The sequence below is a fragment of the Hypomesus nipponensis genome, chromosome 23, assembly GCF_054491055.1.
Source record: "Hypomesus nipponensis isolate SF chromosome 23, ASM5449105v1, whole genome shotgun sequence".
Lineage (NCBI taxonomy): Eukaryota > Metazoa > Chordata > Actinopteri > Osmeriformes > Osmeridae > Hypomesus > Hypomesus nipponensis.
In genome coordinates this window covers 18,011,513-18,038,101 of record NC_140383.1, presented here as the reverse complement: position 1 = coordinate 18,038,101, position 26,589 = coordinate 18,011,513, and the positions used below count along the sequence as shown (strand labels likewise).

General features: G+C 41.9%; 1 protein-coding gene and 1 long non-coding RNA gene across 2 annotated transcripts; one reads left to right on the top strand and one right to left on the bottom strand.

Annotated features, from left to right (window-relative positions):
- The first annotated feature begins 498 nt into the window (after window positions 1–498).
- On the top strand, window positions 499–6,012 carry mstnb (myostatin b). The gene is made up of 3 exons (XM_084688245.1): window positions 499–932; window positions 1,335–1,705; window positions 2,684–6,012. The coding sequence occupies exons 1-3, from the start codon at window positions 566–568 to the stop codon at window positions 3,062–3,064; spliced, it is 1,119 nt and encodes a 372-aa protein (XP_084544371.1). The 5' UTR covers window positions 499–565; the 3' UTR covers window positions 3,065–6,012.
- Window positions 6,013–7,427: 1,415 nt separating this feature from the next.
- LOC146234451 (uncharacterized) lies at window positions 7,428–25,641 on the bottom strand. The gene is made up of 4 exons (XR_014741760.1): window positions 25,533–25,641; window positions 25,222–25,284; window positions 24,890–25,018; window positions 7,428–7,780 (listed from the first exon to the last, which is right to left on the bottom strand). It is a non-coding gene; the product is annotated as an uncharacterized LOC146234451 (long non-coding RNA).
- Between the last annotated feature and the right edge of the window lie 948 nt (window positions 25,642–26,589).

The following is a 26,589-nucleotide window of genomic DNA, read 5'->3' as shown; positions in this document are numbered from 1 at the left end:
TGTAGTCCAAAGGACTGACTCCCAGTGTCAAACCTGTTTCTGTGTTGCCTGCAATAGACTAGGCTATTGTAAAAGATAATGACATTTACTATAGGCAACTTTTATTTTAGGCACTTTGCAACTTGGTGATGGCCTATTGAATTATGATCACTAAAAATAACGTAGGCTAATGCTTTGCACGAATGGAAATATGGAGCGCCACCTTCATGGGCCTTGTTGTTCATATAGGCCTAGCACTGTTACGAAATATTTTGTTATACTTTTATAATGTTTTACTGTTATCGTTAGGCTATTATTATTTTAATTACTTTTTACCTACAACACAGTATATAGCCAACTACACGAAGGCATAATTAATAGGCCTATATCTGTCCATTCAATCCGTGTTTGTCCCCCCGACCAATCATAGAATTGGACGACACACACTGAACAGGCCAAAGTTGCGGTATAAAAGGGGCTGCGGAATTGAAGGATGACACCTGTGGAGGCTGGTGTCATACACACGTGTCTCTAGTATACCTTTATACCAATATATAAAATAACTTCTTTTTTTTAACTGTAAATCATGTCTGTTTTGCAGGTCTTGGCTTATTTTTGTTTTATGGTCGCCTGTGGTCCAATGGTTCTTGGTGATCAAACTGGGGAAAGTGAGCCTATAGAAGACGATGAGCAGTGCTCAACATGCGACTTCCGACAGCATATGAAACTAATTAGAATAAATGCGATCAAGTCGCAAATTCTAAGCAAACTTCGGTTGAAGCAAGCTCCTAATATTAGCCGAGATGTTGTAAAACAGCTACTACCCAAGGCACCACCCTTGCAGCAACTTCTTGATCAGTACGATGTACTTGGAGATGATAATAAGGATGGATTTATGGAAGAAGACGACGAACATGCCATCACAGAAACTATCATTACGATGGCCACTGAACGTAAGTTCCACTAATTGTTTCTCATAGGCTATGCTTTCTCACCGATAATAATTCAACAGCGCATAATAGCCTATTCTACTCTTGGAAAAAAGCACACCCAGAACTAAGCGCACGGTATGACCACAGTCCTTGTCCCTGTACGGTATGACCACAGTCCTTGTCGTCCCCCCCCCCCCCCCCCCCCACACACACACACACACACGCACACAATTAGAGTTAATTCAATTGTAAAATTTTGTCTATTTTGTGCTATTGTCGAATATATAAACAGAGGTTTTTAAACATAGTTGTGTTAAATACTGGAAACGACTTGTTTTTTAAATACTAAACAATTATTAGGCTATTAATTACATTACATTATTTATGAAATTTCGTCATGGGTTTTGCATTTTTATTTTCTAGCGGAATCAATCGTACAAGTAGATCGGACTCCAAAGTGTTGCTTTTTTCCCTTCACTCGGAAGATTCAAGCTAACAGGATTGTCCGGGCTCAACTCTGGGTGCACCTTCGACGTGTTGATGAAGCCACCACAGTGTTCCTGCAAATCTCCCGCCTGATGCCTGTCTCAGACGGGGCCAGACATATTCGAATCCGGTCATTAAAGATCGACATTAGTAATGGAATGAGCTCTTGGCAAAGTATAGATGTGAAACAAGTATTAAATGTGTGGCTGCGACAGCCTGAGACGAACTGGGGTATCGAGATAAACGCATTTGATTCGAAAGGGAACGACTTGGCCATAACCACCGCAGAATCGGGCGAAGAGGGCCTGGTAAGATCAGCTTTATTACAGATAAAACTGAACACATATTTAGGGTTTGTTCACACTTGGCAGGTTTGGTTCGATTAAAACGAACTCTGGTGCGACTGCCTTGTTTGTGATGTTCATTTGAACAATAGTGAAATCTGGCGTTCGAACCTTGGTCGCACCAAACAAGCGGACCGAGACCGACTGAATAGGTCTCAGTTCCGCTTTCAAACGAACCATAAAAGCTGTAAAAACCTATCAGGCTTCCAACTTTTATCCTCATGGCTTTTGTTTAGGTTCAGTATTAAAAATGCCTGTGTGAACGCTAAGTGAACCAGGACTAAATGTATAATTTTCTTTTTTGGTCCGGACAAAGAGAACCAAGAGAACCGAACTACAAGTGTGAACACGACCTTATTGCCAAATGTAGCCACATTCAACAGAATGGCTTAAGACATACACACTGTTATTCGTGCCATGCTTTGTTGGTAAACAAACTACAGTAAAATTAAGTGGACATATTTTTCATTACCTAAGAATCAAAGTTAATAAAGCATAGCAGACACCTTGCTGGTTCTTTGCGGGGGTTTTGAGGGAAAGAGGGTTGGGTTTCAGGGGGTCAAACAGTTGACATTTAGAAGACACTTCTGGATAAACATATGTTTCTGGATATTTGTCCTGGCTACCAATAACCTCAAGCCCTATTGCATGATTACACATAACAGTTCACCATTCCTGGAAGTCCTCAGTGCCTTTTTTGTTATTTAACTAATCTATGTAATGGTCTGCTTGTATAAGTATCAATAACAAGCATGCTATTGCTTGTAGATATACTTTACCTTGTTTCTGCCTTGTCTTCTAAAAACTCAGTGTTAGTTTGACACTTAAACTAACAAGCATCAAAGATTCAAATTTGCAGTAGAAACTTAATCCGATGATCCAATTGCTTGTACTAAACATTCCTGTTCTGACATTAAGCATTATTAAAACTCTTAATTATAGCAACCGTTCATGGAGGTTAAGATCTCCGAGAGCCCTAAGCGCTCCAGGAGGGACTCTGGGTTGGACTGTGACGAGAACTCGCCCGAATCCCGATGCTGCCGGTACCCGCTGACTGTCGACTTTGAAGACTTTGGCTGGGACTGGATTATTGCTCCGAAGCGCTACAAGGCTAACTATTGCTCTGGTGAGTGTGAGTACATGCACTTGCAGAAGTATCCACACACACACCTGGTAAACAAGGCCAACCCCAGAGGCACTGCAGGCCCCTGCTGCACCCCCACCAAGATGTCCCCCATCAACATGCTCTACTTCAACCGCAAAGAACAGATCATCTACGGCACAATTCCCTCCATGGTGGTGGACAGATGTGGCTGCTCATGAACTAGAGCCCCTAACTCTGACAATTCCATTCACCAAGAACAGTGCTTTCTGCAGAACAAATAGAGCAAAACAGTGCACTATTTGCAATATAGCAAAACAGTGGAAAGTCAAAGAACTGCAACGGCAATTTGTTGAGTGGTGCTTGACCAAAGACATGTCTTGATCTGATGGTTTAGGTTGTTTTCTTTTTCTATTTCATAATCAAATATTTACCATAGAGGCTTGTTACAGGGTCGGTGTAAGAACCAAGTGCTTACTGGACTCGGGAGTACACCTAGTCAAAATTACAACATTCTTTCCATACTTCCAAGCTTTTAGGGCAAATGCTAAACTTTTGGTTTGATAATCCTTGTGGACTTTTGAAAATTTTGGAGAACTGTTGCTGAGGAGTTACCGAAACTTGCCTTAATGTACATTGTCATAACAACCTATATACCTACAGTACATACATCCAAATATATATTTTAATCATAGCTTCACTGTCATTCAACTGCTTAAACCACTGTCACACTTGAATTATTCTTATTCTAAATTAACCATACTCAAAAGGAAGACTGAACCAGATGCACAACAAATGCAGTGTACAGTATACACTGAGATATGCTTAACCCGTTAATTAGTAGCGTCACGTATATGTGATCGTTCGAAAGCGGGCCCCACAGAGTACCGTCACACATATGTGATTCTGAACATTCCAACCGACTATTTTCCGATAGACAAAAACTATATGACAAACACTATAGCATGGCTTCAAAATGTACAATTAGGAGGCTAACAAGTAACACTAGCAGGTAGTAGCATTGCTACAAGTATTATGCTAGGTTGCTAGGTAACGGAAGCTAACTAAAGCTAGCTAGCTTTCATTTTGAAAAAATAACTCACTCTGGTGGCAGCGTCGGTATTATTTAGAACTCACTCCTCTAAAGGTTAAAGGAAAACTAAACATTTTTCGAATGTATGTATGAATATCATACAAGCTCATACAAAACAACATTGTTTGCACTATGGCAACCCAATATAAATAATGGATTGCTACAAAAGTTGTAAAAACAATGTTTTGATATATTTGATGATTTACGTGTTATTTTCATCAGGATTTACTGCTCTCAACCACTGTATGAGCACAGCCTACCAAAGTGTAACTTTAAGTATTTACCTGTCAAATGTAAAGGTGCTTTTATTTGTTGTTATTTCAGACCTATTTCAGACCTTTTTTGTTTTACTGATTTTGGTCAGCACCCATCACTCATGTGATACAATAAAATCTAATACAATAAAAGTAATACAAGTATTGTAAATCATCTGCAACAAATAAGGCTGTAATAGTGAAAGATGATCAGATTTTAGTTAATTTGTTGTTTGTTGAGTAGTTCAGGGGATTGATACAATGTATCTGAAGGGGACCAGTAAAAAGGGTGACTTTCAAAGAACCAGAAAACAACCAGTCCATGCTCACAAATCAGAAATTAGAATGGCATGGTATTGTTACTCAAGTAACTCAACAATATGTACCTGATCAGATAGGCTTGAGATATCAGATAGGCTTGCATTATCATTCTAACAGGTATTAAATGTTGCCTACGTCATCTTTCCCTTCAGGAGTTGGTCCACACTTTTGGTAATAGGCGTCAGTTAATGGGTTACATAAGCAACATGTGAGCTTGTGGATGTGTGTTACATACTGTGTGTAAAAATTGTGGGAATTCTGTTGCCTTTTTAATTTTTATCAACTTCCCTGAATCAGCTATTCCAGGTTGGGCGGGGGGTGCAGTAGGGGATGCAGAAGGTGATGTAGTCCATAATGAGAGGATGTGAACTGTTGCTCTCTGACAGCATGACCTATTAGACTGATGATTTCACAGAGACATGACTTCCGCCCAGTAGATGGCGAACTGAGCACTCTCTAAGAACAACTTCCTTTCCTGCTGTGACTTGGAGGCATGCCACAACAATCAGGTGCCACAGACAAGCACAGTAGATTGACAGAGAACCTTTTTTTCCCCTGTGTTTTCTAAAAAACTGTAATTTTTTGATTGCTGTATTTATACAAACAAAAACAATACAGAACAACTGGACAAAGACCCTAGGGGAAAACAAGTGGTGGGGCTCACACCATTACAGTTATTTATTTCAAGTTAATTATTATATTTTTTACTTTAAAACTGTTTAAACTAACTTTAATGTTACGATATCCATGTATCGTGCTGAGGCTGATGCTAATTTGAGGCTTGACCTCTCTTAAACTATTGAATGTTTCCCCCGCTCTTATCTTTTTGAGGATAACACCACTGGAAATACTAGTGGGTTTAATTCAGTCAGAGATAGGATTATCTTGTACACCACAGGCCCACAACACACTGTTAAAGGTGTAAATGAACAAAATATAAACTTTGCTGGAAGGACAAACTTTGTTATAGGCTCTTTATGCACACCATCTAAAGTTTCCCTCTTCATGACAGTCAAAATGTTGGTGATAAGTACAGGACATTCACACTCAAATCAAATCTCAATTTGCTGTCTTGGATCTGTCCCTGTTGACTGTAATCAGGTATATATGTACGTCGGTATTAAGAAGGAGACTTTTAGAGCTTAGAGAGACTGCACTGTCGTTTTTAAAGTCTCTTGTCCCCAGCACTCCACAGTAGCTGCCACACCATGCATCTTAGCACCAGGGGATTTGACTGTATGATGCTGCTCTATATTCCATGTAAGCTCCAGCTCAGAGGGCAAACTGATTGTTGTTCTCCACGTTCGGTGGATATACTATCGCAACATAAGGGCTTACCAGGGCCTAAGGCAGCAGGGAGGCACAGGTTGAAAATTGTTGTTTGTTTTTGTCACACAGTGTGGCATTGAGCTGGGCACTGCAGAAGCAGTACTAGCTGGGCCAAGATGGAATTCACCTGTATGTGGAAAGTGTTCAAATTGCAAACCAAATAAAGGAATTAAATGGCTGTGATTGACAAATTGCACGTTTCATTCATAATACAATTAATTTAAGTAGGCAATAATCAGTTTAGCGTAATTGACGTTTTCTTGTGTAATCCCTGAGGGTGAACTGATATTTTGTCACATTTATATTTTTGAGTCTACAGAAACGTAAAATGACAATGTTTAACAAATATCTCATATAACATACCCACAAAAATCTTGACATGCACAGAATGTAATCAATGTCAGTATTTCTACTATTGGTCATTAAAGTTTGTCCATTATTGAAGTTGAAATGTCACCAGAACTAGATCAATACATTTCTTTGCGATTAATTGTTCATAGCAATCTCTAAAACCTCCTTATACAATTTTGCTTGAGATGTGAAACCATATTTTGCCATTTGACAGACACCTGAAATTATCCGGTCGACGGAACTGCAAAGTATGACACCAGGAAGACTGGAGGTTTCCTTAGCCAGGCTTCTTCCAGTCTCCTCAGAGGAACATTCATCCTCCATCACTGTCAGTTCACATTTCCCAAGGAATCCATGCTTCATTACTGTGATACTTCAAGCCACATTTATGTCAAAACTCTACAGGGAAAGACTGATATGGAGACATAAAAAATGTAGTGGACATGGATAGAGAGCCAACTTAAAGTCACAATAAAACAATGGTCTGGAATGAATACATTGAATTTCCACCACCGTATGTTTACCATGTCATTAATCATTCAATAGTTTTACAGGAGTTACTTTAGTTTTTGGGATGGGAGTTGTGATTCCACCACTAAGTGAAAAAGCAAGCAGAGTGTGGATGGGAGAATAAATCATTTTAGGAGTGAAGACAGGTAGCGTCCAACAGCTGGACATCTGGCTGCCTCTGCCCCAGACTGGCCTCTTTTATTGCTTTTCATTGCTTTCTTTTGACCCTAGAGATATCTTAACAAACAATCTGTCAGTTGGCCTAGATTATCATCCTCTGCTGTTTTTTTTGTGTGTTTACAATATGCTTACAGGTTGACCAGAAGCAATAGAATGATTGAGACCTATGTTTTCTCTTGTGTAGTTTAGTTGCTGAAATCTTTCACCAACTCTGTTAATAGGTGTCCTGCCCAAATTCATGGTGTTAGAACCTGACATCAGTTTGAAAGACTAGTGCCAGTCAAATGCATCCCATATTTTCTACTGTCAAGTCTAATGTCTCATACTTTCTAATGGTAGGACTAGTGGTGTACGCATATATATTTATATTTTTTGATAATTTCTATGAGTTTTTTTTATTTTGTGGGCCCTTGTCAGTCAGGGGCACTTAGAATCGGGCCTAACTTTTCCACCCTATACAGCGACCCTGGGTGTAGGGTTGAACTTGGAAGTTTACATACACTCATCAATGTCATGGCAATATTGGGCTTTCAATAATTTCTTTGAACTTTTGTATTTCTGGGGCAGAATGATTGTACAATATCTGTAATGAAAAACAAAACAAGAATTTGGTTCACAAGTTTTAATTTATTTGGAGCTTTCTTCAACACAGGTCCAAAAGTGTACATACAGGGTCAAAAATATACATACACGCACTTGCATTATTAATTCATTGGTGCTGAAAGTACCAAAATGTCCTTTAGTTAGCCAAAACCAAAGCCTCTGAATTTCCTGTTGGTGATCATGATTGACTACAGCTGGCAGCTTCTCTGTGCCAATAAAAAAAGGGTTTGTTTGACAGCACTCATTGACCTGACCAACACAGTACTATGGAAAAGTCCAAGGAGCACAGTGCAGATCTGAAAAAGAGGATGGTGGAGGATGGTCAGGAATGTCTTGGAGCCATTTCTAAACATTTGCAGATTCTAAGATCATCAGTTCAAACAATTGTACGTATGTACAGTTTATTGGGAATTGTAGCCACTTTCACTATGTCTGGAAGAAGACCCAAACTGTCACCCTAACCTGACAGGAAATTGATTCGGATGGTCAGGAAAATCCCAGGAACCACCGAGGCACAGGCCTGCCATAAACTGTAAGCTGCTGAAACATCAGTCAAGCAAGTTTTACATTGCCATGGACTGAAAGGCTGCCGTACAAGAAAGAAGCCCCTGCTCCAAAATTGACACGTTCAAGCCCGTCTAAACTTTGTGGCTGACCATATGAACAAAGAAAAAGCCTTCTGGAGGAAGGTTTTATGGTCAGATAAGAAAAAGATTGAGTTGTTTGGCTACAATGTTGGAGGATTAAAGGTGAGGTGTTAAACCCCAAGAACACTTACTTACTAAGTAACGCGTTACTGTAATTAAATTACTTATCCACTGAAAAAGTAAAGGATTACTGTTCATTTTTAGGTAATTTAATTAGTTACTTGTAATGTACTTGCGTTACATACCTACTGTAAATTAGTCAAACAGTTTCTGTATAAATCAATATTGAATACAAATCTGAATGTATCTTTTTAGGGTAAAAGTGAACGCTGCCTCTTTAAAATCGTTAGCTGTAGTACAGTTGCACGGGAGACGCGAGTAATTGCTGCATAAGCGCGGGCTCTAGCGGTTTGGAGTGGAAGATTTCGGACTCGGCGGAAGCAAGTAGCTCTAGCTGTTTTACCAAATGGAAATATTCCAAGTGCTTTACCTTTTTGTCACAGGTTAACAAGAACATTAATGTCAAGTGCAAGATATGTCCTGGGGAGAAAAAACGATACGCGGCTGCGGCTAGCACAAGTAACCTACTGAAGTACCTCACAAGGCAGCATCGACGAACAGTTTTGAGTGATCCATGTTCATCAGAATCAGAAAGTGTTTTAATCGCCATGAAAGTTTGCACAGACTAGGAATATACTTTGGCATCGACAGATAACACCTCAGCAACACCTCTTAAGCAGGCAAAACTTGATTTAACATCGCCAGTGCAGAAAGTGTTTGAAGGTGAGCTTAAAAAGATTATTACAAACTAGATTGCAGGAAAAGATGCTAGTGGTGCGTACTGTAGAATCCTGTGATGTCATGTTTAACTTAAAGTTAAGCTTTTGTGTTATGCACATATTGTTGGTAAACAATGCTGTATCAGTCAAATGGCTTGTGATTTATGGCAATAAATACATAACTCAAAAGTCAATGATCCTTGCCAAAGTAGTAAATGATAATATGCCAGAATTTGGATAGGTCAAAAACATATTACTTGTTGATTCCATACTTTATTGTTTAGAATACCAACCATTTCAAGCAATACACTTTGATAGAAATATGATGGCATATCAAGCTGAGGTCCCGTATCTTGCACAGGCCACTGAGTTAGTGAATGCTGAAAAGCTGGTTGACTTTACCTCTTATTACACAATCAGCAGCAAGAGCCAAACTTTTGTACAGGTCAAATACCATCTTGGGGATGTAATAGAATTGTACAACGCTGAAAAATGAGTCATTGTGTGTTCCCCAAATATGATATTACTTTGATATGATATTGCTTTTAACGTAGCTTTGTAATTTGACTTTGGAATATCAACTTAAGGATGGTCCATAGCAGATGAAAACATACATGCTGCAGTGCACAAAATGACCTGAATGTTTGTATAAAGATAAGCTATTTCTGTAAGCTAAATGTTTTAAATGTTATGTATGAAATGTTGAAACATTAGATCAGATGTGCCAATTTCCAGTACTGTACCTACTGAGTACATCATTTATATTGTCTGTTTGACAATAAAACTAAAGATTACACTTGGATGTTCTGTTTTTAATATGGGAAGAGTTAAAATTATAACAGTCATAATTTCTTATTTCTTGATTAAAATAAGAAATTATGACTTAACAAAAAGCAGTTTGTACTTTTCAGTGAGGATTATAATGTGGACATTCTAGTTTTAAGCATGCAGTCACAGAAAACAAGTCATCAAATCTCACTACCAAGTTAGAATATCTTATTAATATAATTTAGGACCTTAACACTTAAAACAAGTAAAATACTAATACATGAAATTTGCCTGGTAAGTAAACATTTCTTATCAGAAAAAAATAATCATGTATTTACTTGATTTAAGATATTTCATCTTATTTAGATTTCAGTTTTTGCTTCGCTGCTTGGCCCCTAATAAGAAAAGGTACAATCACTTAAGTGGCTTCGCCGCTTCGCGGCTTGGCCGCCAACAATAGGTTCCCTCCTACCAGAGGAACCCTAATAAACTAACGAAAACTATAGGTTTCCTCCTACCGGAGGAACCCTAATCATTGTCACTCCAACCATATACACCAGTGCAACAGTAGGTTAAAGTCTAGGGCGCAGCTCCAAACAGCAGCATGACAATTTCAATGAAAATCTGGTTTACACATCCACACATGAAATATAAATAAAATAAAAACACACTCCACCCCCCATCCCCCATGTATCAGTGGAAATAAATATAAAGTGCCGTGTTAAAATTCAACTGTTGATCAACCGAAAGTGAACCGACAGCAAAATTGGCTTTTTAGAGAGCACATTTGGTAATTAGCAACAAGTTACCTCAAACTCACAGTTAGTTATACATACATAGTTGTACATCCAGTAGTAACACATACAAATAATTATGCAATACTTAGTCAAAGTTGTAAATTTACAAATACAGTTAGGTCCATAAATATTTGGACAGTGACTCACTTTCCATAATATTGGCTCTGGATGCCACCACAATGAATTTGAAATTAAAGAACCAACATGCAATTAAAGTGCAGACGTTCAGCTTTAATTCAAGGCATTGAAAAGAATTACTGTATGAAAAGTTTAGGAATTGCAACCATTTTTATTCACAGTCCCCTTATTTCAGTATCTCAAAAGTAATTAGACAAATTAACTAAATACAATATTTATTTGTGATACTTTGTCAAGAATCCTTTGACTGCTTGACGTCTGGAACCCATGGATATCACCAGGGATGGGCAGTATTTATGATACATGTATGTAAAATACATATTAAAAATACAAATTAGCATTTTGTAATTTGTATTTGACATGGTTGATAAAAATAGCTTAATGTTTTGTATCAAAATACTTCAGTGTCTTGTATTTTGTAGTTACAATACTTGGTGAGAAGTCTAAATGTGCTATATAAAATAAAGTCTTACTAAAGTCCTACTATATGATGACATCATAAAAATGCTGCCTCAAACTGGTGATACTCTGATTTTCCCAGACTTGTTGAAATCAGGATAGAAAATGTACCTATAGCTTACCATACGAAGGCCACACAGTGAGAAACATGTAGGTTGCTTTCCATCGATGTTTTGCATAATTTGCAAAAAAAGAAAGAAAAAGTACAGATCATAGTAAATTCTGGTGTTAGTTTTAGTAGTCTAGTTTAAATCGTTTACCAACTTACTAATGTTCTAGCTAACCATTTTGACCTGTGTAGCAGCCCTCACAGCCTACGATAGATTGCTACTTCCAGACCATGTTAAGTTTTTGTCAGCTGTGCACAAAAAATATAAAATAAAGCGTTTCAGCATTGTTCATCAGTATCTTCTTATGAATTACTTGTCATTGAGCTGATGTAGGCCCTTCATTATCAAACACCAAGGAATTAAATTAGGATACCGTCTCTGGAGGAGGGGATCCCTCTCTGAATTGCTCCTCCCAAGGTTTCTTCAATTTTTTCTCCCATTGAGAGTTTTTCTGGGAGTTTTTCCTTGTCTTCCTTGAGGGTTTAGGTTGGTTGAGGGGCAGTTCTATGGGCGTATGTGAAGCCCCTCTGTGACATGCTTGCGTGTAAAAAGGGCTATACAAATACATTTGATTTGATTTGATACAATTATGAGTCATTAGCAAAATGCTTATTAAACATTAAACCTAGTTACTTTAAAACTAACCATCTTGGTGATCACAGGGATATTTGATTTGTCAACTGATTGCATCAGATTTATTGCATGACTTGTAAGCAGAGAAAAGCTGTGATCAAACATTGTATATTGAATCAGTGTACTGGTGAAGCAATTAATCAATAAGCTGGTGGGTAGGTTTGTCAAGGGATTTAATGCTCCCTTGTAAAAGTATTTTTAGTATTCTTAAAATATAAAAATACATTAGTTTATTTTGACACATGTTGTGGCTGCTGTATTTTGTAGTTTATTTTGATACTGTCGTAGATCAAGACTCGCAAAGTCTTGTCTGGCTCTGTAACATGGCAAATTCTAACTGAAAAATGCCAAAACTCACCAAACATTACAAAATAAAGTTTCCACTACTACGTTTATGACAATGACTATTCAAAAAACATAACAATAAAAGTATGTTCATTAATGTGGATGATCACATCAAAATGCCAAAACCCAAAATGGGAGATGCTATATAGCCTTCTGTTTAATCCGCAACCACTTAATAACTTCTGTTAAACTTGAGGGTGTCAAACGAACGACAAAATCACTCAGGAAATGCATGTCACGCTAACCCTATGGCTGCCATGCTGTTACGATGTGCCACCACTCGTTTCTTCATTTAAAGTTTTACATAGGACTTAATTTCTGCCATGGTCCGGTTATTTGACCCCACAGCATTTATGGCCCTATAATAATAAATGATTTTATTTGTCATGCACTTTACATTTAGCTAAATCTCAAAGTGCTACATGTTAAAAACAAGGAAAGGCGCAAATAGTGACAACTTTTGTCGCTAACACCTGATGACAGGCCGCCAAACAGGACACATTAGGTGCGTTAGACATCGACTACGGCTGCATGAAACGACCGGCGAGAGTTGCCGCTTGCAGTCGGGGAGGCGTTAAAAACGCCTCCTTAAAGTCGGACATTCCTGCTTCTCGTGGTTTGCTGCGTTGACTTTAGTCATGGCCGATTAAGTGCTGTTACTTTATCGCTGACGACATGGTTGAGAATTTAATTGTTATCGCATTATAACATGAAATTTGTTATTGTATGTATTGGGCTATGTTAAACTCTTTCTCCAATCTGCAGATCGATAATATAACCAGAACATTTTCCTGCATAGAGAACATTTGGGCGCGCGCCTAATCCGTTTTTCCTGAGCGCCCATATGACAAATCCCGAGTGACTAAGGCAAAAAAAAGTCTGTGATAAAAAAATAAAAGCTGTGTTCATCACGCGTGCAATGCATGTCAGCGAATATGTTCTCAATAGTATAGAATATGTTTCAAGTAGGCTACAGCCAAACCTTCGTTCTGTTTTGATCAATAAATCGAGTTGATAAGCGTGTCTTCTTGTCTGATCAATACGCTACAGTGAGGTGCGCAAAGTACTGAGTGGCCACTAAACTGTCGTTCCGCTGCGAGGGCCAGCCCGACGTGCATGAATACAGCTGTACAAATGCAAATGAAATTTCCACTCAAAATGCTGACAAAAGTTTGATTAACGATTTCCAACGCAGCCCCCATTGGTATTCTTAACCTGAAATGATAATATAGAGTGTACATACATTGATTAGAAAATATATATTAAGTTCCATGCGCTATAACTTCAATTGGAGCCGTCATCGCAATTAATCACTTGTGCAGTGCATGTCTGCAAATATGTTAAATAGTATTTTTCAAGTACAGCCGAACCCTCGTTCTATTTTGATCAATAGTAGTCGTGTTGATAGACTATCATGGCCTTGTCAAATCCTTCTATCAGGGGGTCAACAAAAAGCGGAGGGTGAAATGTTCACAAGCTGGATGTGACCTCTGCAACTGACTGCCTCCCCTTAGCTCAGTTTGTATAATAAAAATGAATAGTTATAATAGATAAACTTGAATTTCATAATTTGTGTTTAATTTTTGACCACTGCTTAGTTCTAGATTCTATTGATATACATTTCAGTAGTTTGCAAATATATGTAAAGAGGTAAACCTTGATAATCTTTGAACCATACATGATAGCACCATGGGGCTTGGACTATTGTCAATCTATTAGCCTATCTATTTTAATCTAAAGTGGAAGCAAAATTATTTCCTCAAGCATAGTCTCCATTATTTATGAAATGGTAAAAAAAACAAATGTCTGCTAATAAGTTGACACGGTAGCCTAATACAGACTGTTTTGATTGTTGTTTTTTTTGGAGCACCGAAGACTCATTTTGGCCCAGGAAAAACCCTGGAACTCAATTAAACTTAGTTTTTCCGTTAGTGAAGAAGCGTACTAAAACCCAGCTTTCTTCAACAAATATTCAATTCAATTAAACAGTTTGGTCCGGATTTGAGCATTGGCAAAACTGAAAGTGTCAGAATAAATAAAAAACACGCATCAAAGTTGTCGTGTGTGAGTTTGGCCAATCGTGAAATTGCTGTGTCATCATTAGAACCTGTGCAGTTGCTCTTGAGAAAATGCACTCGGCTGCACAGCCGGTTGTTCTCGAATCGATCTCACGGTACTTTGATGGATACGTCACAGTGACCTAGCCTCTGCACCGTCACAAAAAAGTCAAACCAGAATTCACAGTTTCAAGTCAGCCGCCTGCAGCGGTGCTGCATGAAGTCAGTTCATGTAGAACGCACCTATTTTCTCGCCTCCACCTCTGTGGTCAGAACCTCAAGCTCACAGTCACAGTATTTCTACAAATAAACGCTGCAGCGTTTATTAAATAACGTTCATTTTTGGTGCCGTGTTTAATCTAAGAAATACGGTAATTCAGACAATGAAATTACCTCAGGGGCGCATTTATAGACCATCTGCATATTCATTTATGGGAGGAGGCAAGGCGGGGTCAGTGACTTGTTCACGTGCGGTCAATCTCACGTTGATTGTGAATTATATGGAAAGGTGCACAGGACCTGGTGTACGACCGGTTTTATACATATGAATATTTCTGTGCGTAGGTACTTTTCGAGTTTTGGCCGTACGCCATCTTCTGGTATGAAAGCTGCGCAATCCTTTATACATGAGGCCCCTGGACTTTTGTGTGCGTGCTGCAGTGGCTATTTGGCAAGCTCAGAAGAGTGCGCTGACTGGAATGGAATTCTGCGGGCATTGTTTGTGTTTTCGGTTAAACTGCTTTGATTTTACAAGTGTTGATAATGCGTTTTTCTTTCTGCCATAAGTTGTCTTCATCAAGTGAAATGAATGCTCAATTGGGCTGAGATCAGGTGATTGACTCGGCCATTGCAGAATATTCCACTTCTGTGCCTTTAAAATCTTCTGGGTTGCTGTCGCAGTGTGTTTTGGGTCATTGTCCATTTGTAAAGTGAAGTGCCATCCAGTCAACATTGCTGATTTTGGCTGAATCTGAGCAGACAAAATATCCCTATACACTTAAAAATGGATCCGGCTGCTTCTGTCTTCTGTCACATCATCAATACACACTAGTGTCTCAGTGGCATTTGAAGCCATGTATGCCTTGCCCTCTGTATTTGCTCTTATGAAGTCTTCTTTATGGTAGACTTGGATAATGATAAATGCCTACCTGCTGGAGAGTGTTCTTCACTTGGCTGGATGCTGTGAAGGGGATTTTCTTCACAATGGAAAGGATCCTGTGATCATCCATCCCTTGTCTTCCTTGGACGTCCAGGCCTTTTTGTGTTGCCGAGCTCAGAAGCATTCTTTTTTCCCTCAAAAGGTACCAAACTGTTTGGTGATTTGGCCACTCTGATTTGGCTTGTTTCCCTTCCATTGAAAACTCCTTCAACCTCATGTTGTGGGTTCACAGTAACAGCTCGCAAAGGCCCCTCCGGACCTTTTACCTGCTTAATTGATGAAGACATAACAAAGAATAGCCCACACCTGTCCATGAAACAGCTTTTGACTCAATCGTCCAATTACTTCTGGTCTGCGAAAAAAATGGGGCTGCATATCATAGCTGTAATTCCTAAACCCTCCCTCCAATTTGTATTTGAATACCCTAAAATCTAAGCCCATAGTCACTATTGAACTAACTTGGACATGTTTTGGTAGACAGTCAAAATAACAAAACAGTGTCCAAATATTTCTGGACCTAACTGTAGTCATGGACCTGACTGTCATCGCAATATTGGGCTTTCAATAATGTATTTGAACTGGGACAGGATTGTACAACATACATCAAATTTAAAAAATATATAATAATTTGGTTAACAAGTTTACATTTATTTGTGGTTTTCTGTTGTCAACACAAGGTTAGTAGTATACACACAGAATAAAAAATATACCCACAGCACACATAAGCGCAGCTAGTTCTGGCAGGGCAATCGGGCAGCGCGCATCATTCATGTAACGGGGACGTAAGGCGTCTTACTCCACCTTCCTTTACTCCACCCACTACCACACCCATGTTAGCAGCGCATATCCATTGGGCCACGTCCGATAAGGCGTCTTTAAAAGATGCGCGGATATGCACACACTCACCCCGGTCGTTGTATGATCAGTGCTGCTGCCACTGCTGTTTCTGGTCCCGCGTCTCTTGGTTGTCTTGTTTTTCGGCTTTGCCATGAGCGACTCCTCTGATTTGGAGCCGACCCGTTTGTTGGGGGTGTTTGGTGGAGGTTCCGATCGATCACCCGGAGGTGCACCCTCCGTGGAACTCAGCGACAACGGGAATGGCCAAGTTTGACGCAGCTCGCGTCTGGCCCAGAGATCGGCTACTGATTGGCCAGTCCATCGCATCCTCGACTCCCTGTACGAGTGTGGCGGTATCGCTCCTCCCGCTCCCCCAAGTGCTCCGGCAGGGAATGGCAAGGGTAAACGGGGCACCTCTTCCCAACCGGCATCCGGGAAAAGGGCTCGAGTCCGGGGGAGGAGCCCGGCCCCGGCAGCGTCCACCTCCAGTTCGGACCCGGTGCTGGCGGCCCTGTTGGACATCAAAGTATCGCTGGCTGACATGGGAGCTCGCGTCGTCGCGTTGGAAGGCAGGTCGGCGACGGCGTTGGCTCTGCAGATTCCCGGGTCCGGAAGCACTCCTGCGGCCTTGGAATTTGCAGCAAATCCTAGGTGGACTCTGGCTTCCGCCTTACCAGTGGCCGCTTCTGGGGCGCCGTTCCTGTCTCCCGCTGCCGGCATTTCCGCCCATCTGAGGAGCCAAATCCTAGCAGGTACCGACGTCAATCTGGTTAAGATACTGCTATGCTCTGCGGATCCGGAGGACAGGCGGGTAGTCGAGTGCGGGGAAGTGTCCGTGCTCCTCAAGGGGTGTGATCCCAGGATGTCCAAAAACCTGACTCTGCCCGAGTTCTACGTGGCTTTCGGCGTATACCGCGACACGCTCTGCGAGGCTTACCCTGAGCGCCGTGTGGAGTTCGATAACTACCTAGCTTTGATTTCCGATTTAGCGATGCGCTATGGCGGAACCCTCTTCTATGAGTACCACAAATGCTTTTCTGCCAAGGCGGCACTGAACATCCAAAAGTTCAACGTTCGTGTGGATTGGTCGTGCTCGACCTCGATCTGGTCAGCAGGGTGTTCACCGGGCATGTGCCGATGTACTGTTCCGTGTGCGGTTTGTTGGCCCACACGGTGAATCTGTGCCCGAGGACTGCATTTGCACCGCCGATCAAAGCAGAGGGGTCGGCCTACGGTGCCTCCACCTCGGGCGGTCAAGCCGGTCGAAGGAAGTTATTGCGGGGACGCTCATCCCCAATCTGTGTGCCCTCGTCGGGCCCGCCCTGCTCCGAAGGGGAAATGATTAAACATCCGTCAACCCCAGTCAATGTATCGAGACTTTCTGCTGCGTTGGGGAGTCATCCCAATCGCTGTTTTGTGTCTTATTTACTCGATGGTTTGGTGCACGGATTTCTTGCTGGTCTTTGTTATCTGCCTGACGTGAGTCATGAGTGCCCCAATCTGCAAACGGCGATCAAAGAGCCGGCGGTCGTCGAAACGCTCCTCGAGGAGGAAGTGAACACAAGCTCTTCTCCTGCCTGGCGCCCCAATGGTGGAACCAGCTCCCCACCTCCATCAGGGACACTGACTGTCTCCCCACCTTCAAGAAAAGGCTCAAGACGCACTTGTTCCGGGAGTACAACGGCACTTAAGAATGCTTGGCTGGATTTGTTAGTTTCCTCCAGGATCACTACGACTCTTATTGAGTGACTTGTTGCTATTGTAGGTTAGATATAACGAAGTTAGGTCTTGTACTTGCTGTGTAATATTTTACTGTTGATTGTTCTTTTACAGGTACAGTCCTGCACTTTTGTGGTTCATGTTGTTTTATTTGTAACTTGTATAACTACATGCTCTTATGGGTCTTCCCTTTTGGCACTTGTTTAGCTTTTTCACAATGTATGCTTCATGTTTTGGCTGCTTGCAATGTTTGGGACTATCTCGTTGTTATGTTCAGTGACCTATGCTCTTTTGTAAAGCTCTCTCTTGGAAGTCGCTTTGGATAAAAGCGTCTGCTAAATGAATAAATGTAAATGTAAATGTAAGTGGCTAAAGGGTTTATGATCGGACCTTTTCTCGCGCCCCCTTTCGCCCCGTACCAAGTAAGCCCCATAGGCGTCGCAACGCGCAAGTATTCTGGCAAGAAACGCCTCATTATTGACCTGTCTGCCCCTCACGATGGCGTCGTGCCCAGCATTAACAGTTGGATTCCCCGGGAGCCGTTTTCGCTGTACCACGCTAGCGTCGATAATGCAATCAGCATGATTAAAACCGCAGGCAGGGGCGCGTGGCTAGGGAAAGCCGACATCACGACGCGTTTAAGGTTATGCCTCTTCACCCCTCTCAGTGGCATTTATTTGGCGTTAGGTGGGGCAGCAAGCTGTACTTCTCCGTCAGGTTGGCATTTGGCTGCCGCAGCAGCCCGCGTATTTTTGACTCGCTGTCGGAGGCGCTGTGCTGGATCCTGGTGAATGTCCACAGGCTGCCGTTCGTTTTGCACCTGCTGGACGATTTTGTGGTGGTGGATTTTCCGTCGTCTCCACCCGCCCGCTGTATCTCGGTGTTGAGGGACACGTTTGGACACCTGGGTGTTCCGCTGTCCGCGGAGAAAACCGTAGGCCCGTTTACCTCCTTGGAATTCCTCGGTATCAACCTAGATAGCGTTTCCATGCAGGCGTCGTTGCCCGTGGAAAAACTGGAGCACGTTCGAAGCGTCCTGAAGGCCGCTTCGGGCGCCGCTTTGATGGCTAAACGTGAACTGCTTTCGTTGCTGGGACATCTGAATTTTGCAATGCGCATCATACCCCAGGGCCGCGCGTTCGTGTCCCGTCTGTTGGACTTGGCTAAAAGCGTGCCTCATCTCCAAGACTGCGTGGTGTTGGACGACGGGTGACGATCGGATTTGCGTTTCTGGAGCGTGCTGTGCGAGCATTGGAACGGTATCAGTTTTTTCTATCACGATTCCGTGGAGTCGTCCGTCGCTCTCGATTTTTACACCCACGCGGCTCCCTCAGTTGGGTTCGGGGGGTTCCACGGTAACGAGTGGTTCTCCGTAGCATGGCCCGCAGAGATAGTCTCTCTATCTCCAGAGAATTACTCCACTGCTCTACACGAATTGTATCCAATTGTGATTGTTTGTCTGTTGTGGGGGTGGTGTTTTGTGACAACGAAGCTACAGTGTACATCATCAACAAAGGGAGGTCTTCGGTGCCTTTCATTAATCGCTTAGTCAGACGGCTAACGTGGACAAGCATGCTTGGTAATTTCATATTGCGAGCCACATTCATACCAGGCCTAGAGAACAGAAGCGCTGACCCTCTGTCTCGTTTCAATTTTCAGGAGTTCCGAATGCTGCGCCCTCACCTGTTACCGGACGGGTTGGCGTGTCCGCCTTTCCCCCTGACGGTGCTAGACTAGGCCCGGGTGCGCTGCACATGTATGTTGTATCGGCTGGTGAATACATGAGGAAGGGTATCGCCCCATCCACATTAAAATCCTACGACAGGGCATGGACTCAATTTGGTGGTTTCTGCGCCGCATTCGGCGTGAGCCCTAGGCCTGTGAACATGTCTCTTTTGTGTGCCTTCATGGTTCATTGCTTCGAATCACGGAAGCTGCATCCCTCCTCCATTAAAGCACTGGTGTCAGGCATTCAATTTAACGTACGTTGTTCGAAGCCCTCAGCATGCAGCCTGCTCGGGAACCCAAGTATCCGCCTGCTGATGAACGGGCTGAGGAAGCAGCGTCCGGAGACAAAAGATAAACGCTTACCAATCACCTTACCCCTCTTGCACTCGCTGGTGTCCAATTTGAGACAAGGGTGCTTCAGGCCCTACGTCGACACTCTTCTTGAGTCGTTTTTTTTCACGGCCTTCTATGGGTTTCTGCGGTGTGGGGAATTTACTTCCAGGTGTGCCACTTTCGATCCATGTCGTGACTTAACCTTGTCTGATGTTTCTGTGGCCAGCGACATGTTTACAGTTGTTCTAAAACATTCTAAGACAGATGTTGCATGTAGAGGTACCCCCATCGTGATTGCTCGGACTAATTGTGTTTTTTGTCCACTCTCCTCCATGTCCCGATATCTGCTATGTCGCCCACGGGCGACGCCATCCGAGCCCTTGTTTGTCACAGACGAAGGCAAGGCCATGACGAGATCCTGGTTCGCGCAACGACTCCGCGTACTGTGTGCTCGCTGTGGGCTGGCCCCTGAGCTGTACACAGCACAATGCTTCCGGATCGGGGCAGCCACCTGGGCATCATCCAAAGTGCCTACAGCCACTCTGAAAATGATGGGGCGTTGGTCTTCATCGGCATACGAGCGCTATGTACGCCCCAACGCCTTGGACATCCTCGGAGCCCAGAGGTCTATCAGTTTTGTATGAACGGAGCTTGCGGTCGTGTAATTACTGTGTTAATAAATGAACGGCATTACAGATGGTGGCTGGGTCGGCTTGTTAACCCATAGCAGTAGAATATCTCTTTTGATCTCGGTTCGGGCGTGGTGATCCGCAGACGTGCTCTGATCTGGTAGCTACCAATCAGAATCCATAGTGTCTGAATCGGGATATCTCTAGAGATACCCTGGACTCCAGGGAACGGCGGGTGCTCTGCCGACACATTCGTTATTCATTCTCACATAGGGACACCAATGATGGTTCATGCACGCCTCGCGTACATCTTTGGGGTTGCTGACGGGCGCTAGAGGAATGGGTCTCTAGAGACAGCTGTAACTCTGCCCTGTATGGATGAGAGGTTACCGGATCACTATCATGGTAGAATGTCTCTGTAGATCTAGGCTCAGCACTGGTGATCCGCAGACGTGCTCTGATTCGGTAGCAATCGATCAGAATCCAGCGTCCAAGTCAAGATATCTGCGGAGACACCCTGGATACCGGCCAGGGAACAGCAGGTGCTCTGCTGACACTAGTCATTCTCACTAGATAAACATATCTTCGTGTTCCGGCGCACATGCTGCCTTTGTGTACATCCTGATGGGTTCGCTGACGAGCGCAGAGGGGCAGCTCTCTAGAGGTAGCTATCTGCCCGATGTCGGATGAGAAGAGTACCGGGGAGATGGTCGGTGTATTTGGCTTGTCGCAGGTTCACCTTCCGTCCAGCACATGGTCTGGACGGGATGTGCGCGTGGGACGGCTCGGTAAACAGCACATCAGATGGTATTTAACACGATGGATATGTACACATAGTCTTAGTCATTGTTAATGCTAGCATGACCCCTGCACCCAGAAAACGCTTGTTTTCGCCACTAGAACGTACGTAGTGGGATTTTCAGGGGTCCTCCTGCGGTTCAGGAGCAGCGGCGCTCCGCTCTACACATAGTCTGCATGGCGGAGTGGTGGCGTGTGTTGGGGGATTATATCTCTATTGCTCTCTGCCTCATATGTCATGTATGTATGTGTTGCATTGAGGAGGCAGGGAGTGCTTCCCTTAGATCATCCACTCCGCCAAAGTTAAATCTACATGTCCATGTCATGTAACAATAAATGCTCAAATCTAATACGCGATTGTCTTGACTGAAATAAGCGCAGCTAGTTCTGGCAGGGCAATCGGGCAGCGTGCATAATTCATGTAACGGGGACGTAAGGCGTCTTACTCCACCTTCCTTTAGTCCACCCACTACCACACCCATGTTAGCAGCGCATATCCATTGGGCCACGTCCGATAAGGCGTCTTTAAAAGATGCGCGGCTATGCACACACTCACCCCGGTCGTTGTATGATCAGTGCTGCTGCCACCCTCCACCGTCCCCTTCTCCCCTTCTCCCCCATGCTGTCTGTATGTCTATCCATCGGGGGATTATATCTCTATTGCTCTCTGCCTCATATGTCATGTATGTATGGGTTGCATCGAGGAGGCAGGGAGTGCTTCCCTTAGATCATCCACTCCGCCAAAGTTAAATCTACATGTCCATGTCATGTAACAATAAATGCTCAAATCTACAACGCGATTGTCTTGACTGAACTAATTTTAGTTGAATGTCCCTTGAAGTTTCACTTCAAGCAGACTCTTCGTCAGTGTTGGGTAAATTACTTCAAAAAAATAATTTATTTCTAACTACTAATTACTTCATCAATATTGTATTTAAATTACTTTTGTAATTACTCTGTCTGAAAAGTAATTTAATTACTCAATAAGTAATGTACTGCATTACTTACAATCCCTATAAACCTTGACTGGATAGACAACAGAAATGAAAGTCTTTCAATAATTTAATACAAGTCAAACTTGGAACAGTTTAGCCTTTTACCTTTTTAAAACATAGCCTACTAATACTTGCAGGGGCAATTGATTGCAAAACCGATTTTACCTTGTCATAGTTGAATAACGACAGTTCGATGGGTAAAATGAACATACAGTGAATATCAAAGTCCATTGACACCTCTTTCCTATTCAAATCTCAAAAAGGAAAAATGTGGCTGTAAAACGCTAGCTTTTCAACAAAGCCACCGGTCCTACGTAGGACCGGGGACTGCCCCTTTTGGCTCTGGTCTGTATCTTTGTCACGCCCCAGAATTTACATTCAGACCAGCCCGATGTAGCGTCTATCTCCGATACTAGTTTAGTTGCGCGCTGCTCTGTGTAGGCTACTTATAAGGAATTACAAAGAAGAACGTTTTGAATTATAACAAGGATATTGAAAAGGGACCACGGTCGTAAATGCTGTGTTCCAGGCTGTACAGGGAAGGCCAACACTCACAGTCTTCCCAAGGAGCCAAACATTCAACAGGCATGGCTGCTGTTGTCTATGAGAAGATCCCGGCGAAGTTCGACACTCAATCATTCATTTGCTATGAACATTTCACCCAAGACAGTTTTGACAACCTTGGACAATTTCAAGCAGGATTTGCTAGGAAGCTGAACCTGGAAAGAGGTGCTGTTCCGACCGTATGCTCATTGCAACCGCAAGCTATAAGGACAGTATGATGTTGTGCTAACAATTATTAGCAATGCTAACGTTTCCTGTATATAGCATACCAGGTAGAATGCTAAATACGTTTCTACACACATCAAATGACTCTAGCTAGACTAGCTGTAGTCGGCATTAGAAGGGAAGCTTCCAAAAAATAGCCAGAAAATGGACAGCAGTCTGGCTTATTGCTAACGCCTGTATAGATAATCTATTTGAAAGAACTGGAGAAAGGCAGGTGCTAGATACAGGATACTAGCATTGCTAGTAACTGTTACTAGTAGTAACACCTAGACTGTAGGCATGTAAACAAGTTTAGCATGCTAACGCAAGAGCACAGGTAGAATGTGTGATAATTTAGCCTAGTTTATTGGCAATGGGGCTAACGTTGATTCATGTTCCTGACTGTGTGTCATTCAAATAAATAACCTGTGTAATGTAAATCTACAATTCACGATGCATGTTTGTCCAGATCTTTGTCATGTTATTTTTCAGCAAGATATCTAGAGCTAGCTAGCTAACTGAAGCAGAGTAGAATCACGATATGGTTTGGTTGCTAAGCTGTAGCCCAACGTTCTACCCACCTAAGTCAATCCAGTTTGCTTCAACAACAGAAGTGGAAACAAGTAATGTTATCATTTCAAATGATATATAGTCAAACTGTCGAAAACAGTGTTGTGTAGACACAATAGATTTATTTGCGCGTTTTTATTTCAAGTCTCCAACTTCGATGTTTCAGCGAGTGCTGCTGTTGGCCATGTTGCGTTTTTGCTCCCCAGCTTCACTCGTTGAAAACCAACCAATCAGCGCGTAGCTTATCAGAATATTAATGAGCATACCATAAAAGGAGAAAAGCTAGTGTTTTTTCCCGGGAACATTTCAGAGGATCTGTCAGGGGGCATAGAACAGCACCCGGGCCATTTTCAACCCAACCAAAGTTACATACCCTATTCGGAGACCTTAAGGAACAGTGTGAAATACCCCCAAAAAACAGTCAATTGCCCCTTTAATTTTCCACGTAAATATTGTAGATCTTTACCTCAGATACAGGTCCCATCTCTTTTTCATTTGAAAATATTGGGTGCATTGAAGGGTCAGCATTTTGGCAGCCTTAATACATTTGCTTCTGATTAATCAAAGACTTGCTAATATTTTTTAAATTGAGCTTAGAAGCCCATTGTTTAAAGAAACAATGTTTACACTCAAACCGCATACACATATGTCTATTAGCCTATTAGACCTGTATTTCGGATTTATGTTTGCTAGGGTGTAATACACCATTAATAATTTGTTTTTTGATGCAAATGATCCTAGTGGATTACAGATCTCTATTTCATCCGTTTATACAACAATCTGTAATGCATTTGGTTTCTCTGAAAAAAAGGGATGTGATTTTAGAAGGGCGCCATCGACAATTTCTATAAAAAAAAACCTTCTCTGCACCTCTGTGGTTCCTTGTCAATCATAGACCATATCCTTGGGTGTGATAAGAACTGTTCTAGACTTTTGACTAATGGTACATAATGAAACACTTTGTCTTTGATGACGAAGTCTTTAGATCCCCCACGTTTCATCCTGCATATGGTTCGAGCAATTGGAATTTCTTCAGCATCCACAATACCGAACTGCTTCTTAATAACACTGTTCTGTCGAAATGTTGTTGCAACGCTTGCAAAAGGGTCAGTAAAATTGTCAAATATGCCCATTACTTCTTTTTGAAGGTGTCCTGATGTGCTTCCTGAATGATTCTTTAATACTTGCTCCATCTGCCTCCTGAGGTTGTCCAACAATGATGACTGATACTTCTGCACTCCAGCAACAATGTCATTCATGCCTTTCTGAAAATGAAAAAAAAATGATACTTGTAATATACAGTTTTGCTTATGACCTATAGATTAGCATTAAGGGATCAACAAAAGTGAAGTGAATAAAATGCTACAAAGATTGACCATCAACCATAGCTGGACCATTACAAAAAAGCTCTGTGTTATTGTGTACATAAATAAATATATACTGTGCTATTAGTAAACAAGCATCTTACCTGTGAGAGACAATGTTTGGCCCGGGTATTTATGCCAAAGGCAGTGGCCTGTGTTGTCAGATCCTAAAGCAGTAGAAAAGGAATTAAGTGTTGTTGATGCAATGTGATCTCTTTTGATTTGTAACTACAACGTTAGTAACAGAAGAAATGGTTACGAAGGCTAACCCTGAAGTTTATCCATAAAACTAAGTACTCAATAAGGATGTAATGAGCAAAGATGGATACTTTAACATTCAAAAGTGCTAAACACAAATATTCATTGTACTTTCCTAAAAGTCAATTTCAGTAGACTTTCACTAACAGTAACTTACTGGTTGTACTGAGGCAGCTCCTTCTTCCATTTGCCTTTCATCTGTATCAGGTGTCAGCTGTTGATTGGTGATACCAGAGATACCAACTTCCTCTGGAAGTTGATTGGATTGAACGTTGTCCTGTGTGTCACATATAAGAAAGTAAAGATTTGACATTTCACCAGTAGATTTATTAGTGCTGTCAGTTTAACGCGTTATTAACGGCGTTAACGCAAACCCAAATTAACGGCGTCAATTATTTTATCGCGCGATTAACGCTCTTTTTGGCCTAGCAAACTTTGTAGTTTTTTTCACATGCTGTTGCAACAACTACCGACGTTAGAAAAACTACAACACCACACCGGATCTAGCTAGACCGGAAACAAAACAACAGGCACGCCAAACACTCGTTTGGCTTGCGAGCTGGCTAAAGAGTAGTACCAGAGCCCGTTTACGGATATTAGACATTCTTTGGTAGTAGGCTAACGTTACGTTTTGAGTGGATGACGAGCGCGAGATGCCGAAATGGATGCCAATAAGATTCTGAATGGAAAGTTTGCTTTAAAAAAGTTGCCAAATGGTTCTATTGACAAGACCTGTGATCTGTGTGTTTTGTCGTTGTAAACTGAGCTATCATCGCAGCACGTCCAGTCTGAAATACCACTTGATGGCCAAGCACACAGCTGATGCGAATTCTCTGCCCCCTCGTCAAAGCCAGGCGATTGCAATGTTGTTTTCAATAAAAAAAATATTTGCACAAAGCAATCCGAACCACTTTTCTATGTTGATAGAGCATTACAATTTGAAAAAAGATTGGGACAAAAAGAAATCAGGGACATTTAGAATAGATAAAAATGTGCGATTAATTGTGATTAATCGCGAGTTAACTATGACATTAATGCGATTAATCGCGATTAAATATTTTAATCGTTTGACAGCACTAAGATTTATGTTAGATTTAGGTATGTTCATTCATTGTCACATAAATCGAACTGATCATTTTCACATAAACCAAGTTTTAGATGCGCAGTTATTGTTGCCGAAGGCAAGCAATGCATGCTAGCTAACTTTACTTACT

Excerpts from the sequence above, each read along its gene's own strand:
- mstnb (XM_084688245.1), top strand. The coding sequence starts at position 566 with ATGTCTGTTTTGCAGGTCTTGGCTTATTTTTGTTTTATGGTCGCCTGT. Across the intron at positions 933-1,334 it reads CATTACGATGGCCACTGAAC|CGGAATCAATCGTACAAGTA; the intron begins GTAAGTTCCACT and ends TTTATTTTCTAG. Across the intron at positions 1,706-2,683 it reads AATCGGGCGAAGAGGGCCTG|CAACCGTTCATGGAGGTTAA; the intron begins GTAAGATCAGCT and ends TCTTAATTATAG.